Source organism: Danio aesculapii, chromosome 22 (genome assembly GCF_903798145.1).
Source record: "Danio aesculapii chromosome 22, fDanAes4.1, whole genome shotgun sequence".
Taxonomy (NCBI): domain Eukaryota; kingdom Metazoa; phylum Chordata; class Actinopteri; order Cypriniformes; family Danionidae; genus Danio; species Danio aesculapii.
In genome coordinates, this window is record NC_079456.1 from 7,840,779 (window position 1) to 7,849,137 (window position 8,359).

The 8,359-nt window shown below is 32.7% G+C and overlaps 1 protein-coding gene across 1 annotated transcript; it reads left to right on the forward strand.

Annotated features, from left to right (window-relative positions):
• LOC130215469 (uncharacterized) lies at window positions 1–7,688 on the forward strand. The gene is made up of 6 exons (XM_056447277.1): window positions 1–85; window positions 342–668; window positions 3,138–3,422; window positions 3,506–3,616; window positions 3,702–3,772; window positions 7,605–7,688. Exons 1-6 carry the CDS (start codon window positions 34–36, stop codon window positions 7,650–7,652), a joined length of 894 nt encoding a protein of 297 aa, XP_056303252.1. The 5' UTR covers window positions 1–33; the 3' UTR covers window positions 7,653–7,688.
• Window positions 7,689–8,359: the final 671 nt, after the last annotated feature.

Genomic DNA, 8,359 nt, shown 5'->3' on the forward strand with positions numbered 1-8,359 from the left:
GTTAGCAGATAGTCTTACTAGATCGCTGAGCAAATGAAGAGAATGTTTTGTATATTTATTTTGTTCTGCTTGTGTTCTCTAATAGGTAAGCTTTAATACAATCTAGTAAGCATATTTTAGGGAGCTAACCCTGAAAATATCAAAAGTATCTATCAAAATTGAACTGGTTTTACTCTAGAGTAACTCTGTGACTTCACATACTTGTTTTACTCAACAAGTAGATGATTTTATAAGACGTGTAGCACTAAACTACTGATTTCACTTCGTTTATAGTCCTTGCTGTGTATTTTTCAGTTCATGAATCGTTAAAAACTACAGTTAACCCTCTTCATGTTCTTCAGGTGTGTTTGGTGATTCAGTCTCAGTGATGGAAGGAGATTCTGTCTCTCTGAACTCTAGTGTTACCAAACTACCTGAAGATGATAATGATGACATTCTGTGGAAATACGGAGCTAATAAGTCTCTGATAGCTGAAATGAGGGGAGATGCTGGGATCTTCTCTATTAAACATGATGTTCTGGATGGGAGATTCAGAGACAGACTGAAGCTGGACAATCAAACCGGATCTCTGACCATCATGAACATCACAATCAAACATGCTGGAGATTATGAAGTGCAGATTCGTGGAGCAGAACTGAGATCAAAAACATTCAGCGTTTCTGTCTATGGTGAGAAGAGATCATTGGATGAAGCTTTCACAAAACTCTTGTTTTATCAAAGAGCTATTTTTGTTTTTAAGTTTTTAATGCCATATATCAAATTTTCACAATAATGTATCTGAAAATAAAATTAATTTTATTGATTCCTCTGAAAAAATTATGACAAAGAAAAGGCGCTTATTACAACATGAGTTATAGAGGGTTTCTAAAGAGCAAAACTTGTAATAATAATAATAATAATAATAATAATAATAATAATAATAATAATAATAATAATAATAATAATAATAATAATAATAAAACATTTAAAGTCGACAAGGGAAATTTCCCTTTTTTGTTTTAGACGCTTACATTATATTATGCTCCATTCAAGCATTAAATGCACATTGTTGAATAAGCGGGACCACAAAACCAGTCATATGTGCTAATTTTTACATTAATATAGCTTATTATACACATTTATAGCTGATAAATAAGCTTTCTACTGATGTATGGTTCCTTAGGAGGACAATATGTTATTACTATATGAAAATGTAGAATCCGAGGGTTCAAACTAACCTAAATACTGAGAAAAAAACACCTTTAAAGTTGTCCAAATTAACTACTTGGCAATGCACATTGCTAAGCAAAAATAAAGTTAATATATTTACAGTAAGAAATGTACTAAATGTCTTCATGCAACATGATCTTTACTTCATATTCTTAACAACACATACTTAATAAACAAATTATACAACAACTCACTTCATTAAATATGTACACATAGACACCATCTACATATAGGGCCAGACAGAATCTGCCATTTCTGCGAAGAATTGTGTAATAAATCAGCGAATTTATGCAGAATTATTTTGAGTATCGTAACTAAAAATCTTAATAAATAAAAATAATATATATATTTTTTACTTTATTTAATGTTTACAATGCAAATCCATCTAGATCCACTTATTCAGTAAACAAAGCAAGTCTGTCATATAATATCACTACTAAAATACAGAAAATATTACTGTACAAACTGTATTGTACATGAATCGTATGGACATTTTCCTATTAGTCAGTAATATTACTGAAATTAACTTAAAAACTGAACAAACGTAAATGTATAAATATTATATTTAGAAAAACAAACAGACTCAATGATCGGCTAAAGATCTGCGGATTTCTGCGTGCGCAGATTCTGTGTGGGCTTACCTATATGATATAAAACTGCAGGTTTTATATAACTAATTGCAGGTTTATATATAATAATAACTTATATTTGATTGTAGTTTTAACCTAATTTGATTGTAATGCAATTACCTGCACCGTTTATAAAGCAGCTTTGAAACAATAATCATTGTATAAAGCACTATACAAATAAACTTGAATTGAATGAAGTGAATAATATGCTACACTCAAAAATATATATACATTTATAAATACTTGTTGAAACTACTTATTTAAAATGAGCTGAAACACCACAAATCTTGAGATTTCATTGGGACAACTTAATTTTTTTATGTTCAATCCACATAAATTAGTTAAAAGTGTTAAGTTTACTTAATCGATTTGTGTTGGGACAACATGAATGAATTGTGTGGAACCCTGCATTTTTTACAGTGTAATAAGTGACCCACATTTTTTGACTACTGCCAAAAATGTACCTGTGCAACATAAATTTGTCATTCAGGATTGCACATTTAATACATATTCTAGCAATTATAATGGTATAATTTGCATGACAAAATGACACATTAAAATCAACCGCACTGAAAAAAGTGTTGCATGCAAAAGTGTTGCAAACAATTTATTTGTGTTGAATTTAAACAAACAAATTAAATTTAATAACGTTCAACTTAATTTGTTTGTTTAAATTCAGCCCAAATAAATTGTTTACAACCACTTAACGTAAAAAAATGAGTAAATCCAAGGAATCATCTTTGAATAATTTTTTCAGTGCATGACTCTACAAATCTGAAAATACGCAACTCGATGTTATTCGCACCCTTTATTTACACACAAATATTTCAGCCCGTTACACTTATTGAATCCGTGAGTTTTCTATAAACTTTGTGAGTTTACTTCATAAGCAAGTGCTTAATGTTACAATAATAAAACCAGAATAATTATAATTATTTTATTATTGTGAAGTAAGCGGCACTTCTTAAATACACTATAAAAATGTTGGGTTCCACTCAGTACCTTCATGTTGACCCAATTATTTTTAAAAATCGCAATTAAGTAGTTTAAATATAAAACAATACAAAATAAATAAATAACATTAAGAATTGTGTTGTTTCAACTGATTTTAAATAAGTGGTTTGAACAAGCTGTAAATAAAGTCATTTTTTATATAGAATATAGCGTATAAAAAAACAAAGTGTTAACCAAAATAGTGTCGCTAATGCTGTTGTTTTAGATCTCAGAAACACTCCATCACACAAATAATTTTTGGAGTAGATTTATCCATATTTATCAATATTTTCTGCTGTTTTCCAGCTCGTCTGCCTGTTCCTGTCCTCAACTCTTCTCAATGTTCATCATCCCAGTATAACTGTTCAGTGTTGTGTTCAGTGGTGAATGTGAGCGCTGTGAGTCTCTCCTGGCACAAAGGAAACAGTTTATTGTCCAGCATCAGTGTGTCTGATCAGATCAGGAGCCTTTCCTTAGATGTGGAATATCAAGACAAAAACACATACAGTTGTGTGGCGAACAACACCATTAGCAACCAGACCACACAACTCAACATCACTCAACTCTGTCAACCATGTAACACACCATCAGGTACATTGGCATTGATATAAAAGTCGATTATCTACAGATTAGACCGATGCTGTCTTTCTAATGGTTTACTGTGTCCATAACAGGACTGCGCTTACCTTTATTGCACATACTGCTGATATCCACTGCGGCTGGATTACTGTTAACTGCTGTCGTAGTTCGTCTGAACTGCATCTGCAAGAAACGTCAAAAAAGAGGTCAGGAAAATAATCAATTAATCGGTATAGAAGATATTATTATTTATTAGGACACAAATTCTAATGTTGGTTTATCTGATTGTAGTTAATGCACCCCAGTTGTATGTGGAATATAACACAGATTCGCCGCAGTGCAAAAAAACAACACGGAAAACGGTAAGCTTATTTTTGGCTGTGTTGCAGGCAGTTTGATTGAAGTTGGCTGATTGAAGTTGTGTGTGAAATGCACATCAGACGTAACTGAAACTTCCGAAACACAACTGCCATTACGTTTCGTAAACAAAGAGCAGGTTCAAAGGTCGTTAGGTTTATTTTTTGTTTGTTGGTGCTTTAACGTGTACAGTCCAGTCTATTAGTTATGTTTTGTAAGTTGTTAAGCTTCTCTTTAAACTTTTATTTTGCATACTTGAGTTTTTAAATGTGCTTTATTAATAGATTAAGCTGACTTGAGTATTTAAGTTCGTAAGTCTACTGTTTGCGCCTTTCAAATTTAAAGGGATAGTTCACTCAAAAAAAAATAATAATTCTGCCATTATTTAATCCTCATTCACTTGTTCCAAACTTGTTATGAGTTTCTTTCATCTGTTAAACACAAAAAAAAATGTTATGAGAAATGTAAACCATTGACTTCTATAGTATTTGTTTTTCCTACTATGGAAATCAGTGGTAACAGGTTTTCAAACTTTCTTCAGAATATCTCCTTTTGTGTTCAACAGAAGAAAGAAACTCATGAGTAAATGGTGAGTATATTTTTATTTTTGGGTGAACTATCCCTTTAAAAGTTTATTATTATTTTTTGAGGAGTGACAAATGACCAAATAGTGTCTTCAGTAGCATATTAGCACTTCTTTTTTGACTTAATACTTATCACACTGCTTTTGTCTAACTAATGGTTAGCATTTAACTTAGCAAGCTGTGTATTTGTTTAATACAATTATTCCTTAAGGCCAGAAACAATACATATAAAATCAACAGCAACGCACGACATGAACAATCTCCTGTCATTTAAGCACACTCAACTCATTCTAGGTTCACGAGTGAAAGCTTAAATTACTTCAACTTGTTAGAACTAAAATAATTCAGTTTTATTTCTTAATTTTTTTCTTAAGTTTTCAGTTGTAAAGTGCTTTTTTTAAGGGTGTACTCACACTTTAAATCATGCCCAGGCACATTTGAACCTACGATCATCTAATAGTTATGATCTAATAGATGGACGATCTAATAGTTAAAGGCAATTTCTTTTTTTAGACAAACCAATTTTGAATAAATAAATTAGTAATATTATTTTAAATTCACATTTTAAAAGTGGGGGGACAGCTGTATGAGATCTAAAAGTTTACGCTCATTTGATTATTACTCATCTGTTTCTAAATGGTCTGTCTCTAAAAGTGAGAGGGATGTATCCCCTCCGTCCCCCTGGTTGCTACGCCCTTGCCAGCCATATTGGAGCTCTTTAGCACATAGTTGTAATGGTAAAGTAGAAAAATGTCAAATTTAAAGGGACAGTGCGCATATAAGGTAGAATATTTAATCTAAATTCCATTCTAAACTGGTCTAACTGAAAAATAAATAAATAAATTCCATGTAACTTTTTAACGTAATTTTAATTATGAAGTGTATAGAGTTAATAATGTTTTTAAAGACTAAAAAGTGTTTTATACAATTTATTTTGTAGATTGTAAGATTCTTGAAGATAGGGTAGTCCCGATACACAGCTGATTAGAATGCGAGTATGCAGATACCTCTGATATAACCAGTGCTCGAATTGAGGGGGAATGTGGGAGGATGGCATCCCCCTAATGAAAGAAAAAAAAAAAAAGGAAAAAAAATCCTCTTTGTAAAACCACCATCCCCCCCCCCCTTACCATCCCCCTAAGATTAACAACAGTGTGTGAAATGTAAAACTTATCATGCAAATCAAATATATAAATTGTCTATTTATGGTAATTTATGAATTATACAATGACAATTGGCCAATCAGAACTCAGTATTGTAATAAGGCGCCACGCACAAGTGCAACAGTTCATTGTGACATTTTGCATGATTTTCAAAATGTTTAAGCAAGTAGTTCAGCCGATTGTTCAAAATGTATACAGTACAGTCCCATCACTGGGAAACACTCATACACACTCATTCACACAAATACACTTTGGACAATTTAGCCAATCCAATTCACTTCTACCACGTCTTTGGACTATGGGGGAAACCGAAGCACCTGGAGGAAACCCACACAAACATGGGTTGAACATGCAAACTCCACACAGAAACGTCAACTGACCCAACCGAGGCTCGAACCAGCGACCTTCTTGTGAGGCAATCGTGCTACCCACTGCGCCACCATGACGCTTAATGTATTTCATACTTAGTATTTTTGTCTTGTTTCTAGTCCAAATACTTACATTTAAAAACAAAAAACTGATTATTTTGCCTACTCCACTGGCAGATAATTGTTCTTGTTTTAGGTAAAAAATTTACTTATTTCTTCTCAAGTTGAAAACAAAACAATATTTTACTTGATTAAGAATTTTCTGATATTTCGACTAGAAATGAGACAAAAAAATATTCAATTTCTGTACCTGAAGACTACCCAAAAAACCCTCAATCAGTGCAATGCAAACCATCTTGTGAAAATGCATTTTGCAATATTTAACACAGAAAAATAAAATATTGCAATATCAGCTTTTTCCAATATCACACAGCCCTAAAATACAGCAAAGTGTAGTGTAGAAAAAACGAAAGTACACCTCAGTATTTAATATAGTTTATTAATATACTATAGATAATACTACAGTATGTTGTAGCATTGATTAACAAAGAGTTGTAAATACTATAAGATACGCAGTATAATACACTTTAGCACTATAATATGGTACAGAAACACTAGTATTTAGTATAAATTACTATAGTATTTTTTTATTGTGTGAAGAGACAGCCATTAATGCAACAAAATATCAATATTATGCAAATAAATTGTCTTCATGGTTAAATTATGGTCTATTAAAAATTTATTTAATCAATTTTAGCTAGTTGTTTGCTATTCTAAAAAACAAATCTCAAATCAGTATCATCCCTGCTGAAAAAAAACAGCATATGCAGGTAAGGTATGTTTTGATGCTAGTATGCTGGTCTTGCTGGTTTTAATGCTGGTCTTGCTGATTTTAATGCTGGTCTTGTTGGTTTCAGTGCTGGTTTTGCAGGTCTTGATGCTAGTCTTGCTGGTTTGAAAGCATTAAGCAAGACCAGCACTGAAACCAGCAAGACCAGCACTGAGACCAGCACAACCAGCATTGAAACCAGCAAAACCAGCACTGAAACCTACAAGACTCAACATCAAAACATATCTTACCAGCATATGCTTTTTTTCAGCAGAGATACAAGTACATTTTCACTGGAAAGAAAGTAAGACACTAAGTTATTACCTGTGCTGAAGTCTGGCCTTGATGACTGGATGAAGTGTACCTTTTGCTAGTTTTATTGACGTGCAGCATTACATTTGTCATTGTTTTTTAAGGCAAGCATTCTCAGCTTATATGCTAACGTAACTAGCTTTAGAACTTTACCTGTTCGACGATAAAATGTTCAAAAACTCACCAGATGATGAACCAGATGTTGTCATTTCCGTTTGTAGCAGCTACTTTCCTGGTGTGTAACGGTTGCAGTGACGCTTTCTATACACTAGATGGCGTTCAACACACGTTCTTTATGTAATAAAAAACAGATTAGCAACTCTAGAATTTAAATATCTAATTTATAACCAATAAGAGAAAATTCACAGGATACAAGCAGCTTTTAATCTGCAAGGGCAACCTTTGGAGTAAAATTATGTTCAGTTCTACATTTATGATATTTTAAGACCCTGAAGTAAATTAATTATTTATTAGGACCAAGGGTGAATTGTTATTATTAGAATTATTTAGAGAGAATATGAACTTGGCTATAGATTGTCTGTGACATCAGCAAGACTTACTGAGTTTGTGCTTCCTTGCAGAAATCAAAGATGGAGGCTGTTTATGAAAATGTCCCTAAAAAACGATGACCATATTGATTACAGGAACTGCTGTTAGCTCTGGACTTTCATCTTTCATCACTCCTTTTGGCTTTTTTATTCACATTTATTCTCTGCATGGATATCTTTGTTTTCAGATTTTGCATTTGCATTTGCAAACTCGAAAATATAATATGTCATTTGTTTATCAGGTGAAAATGTACATTAAATATTAAATCACACTTTTTGTTTGCTAATTATTGTTCTTGATTTATTCTTTTTTACAATTGAAGAGCACTGTATACTTTGTATATATATTTTTTCACAATATAAAGAGCACTGTACAGCATTTGCAGCCTCAAAATGTCGAGCTTGAATGGATATTTTGGTAAATGTAACGAACACCATCGCTTCTGTTCTTTAATTATCAAACTCTCTAATAATAGTGCTGCTTTTCCGCGACAGGGTGAGCTATAAATACATGCTTCTATTTTTTGTGTTGAATCATATATATATATTATATGTGGGGGGGGTCCTGGCCCACAAGGGGGCCTCAGCAAGCTCTGTGGGGGGAGTTGCGTAATTTTTTTTTTTTTAGTAGTAGTGGACAATTAGGAGACCATCATGTTGTCTTAGTTCATTTTATCCCCTGGCTGACCAATAAATGGACCACAAAAACAACAGAGTCTCACTGATTCACCTTCAGTGGCTAATAGTAATGATCCAAGCATACTGGACCCAGGTGAGGAAGCTCCAAA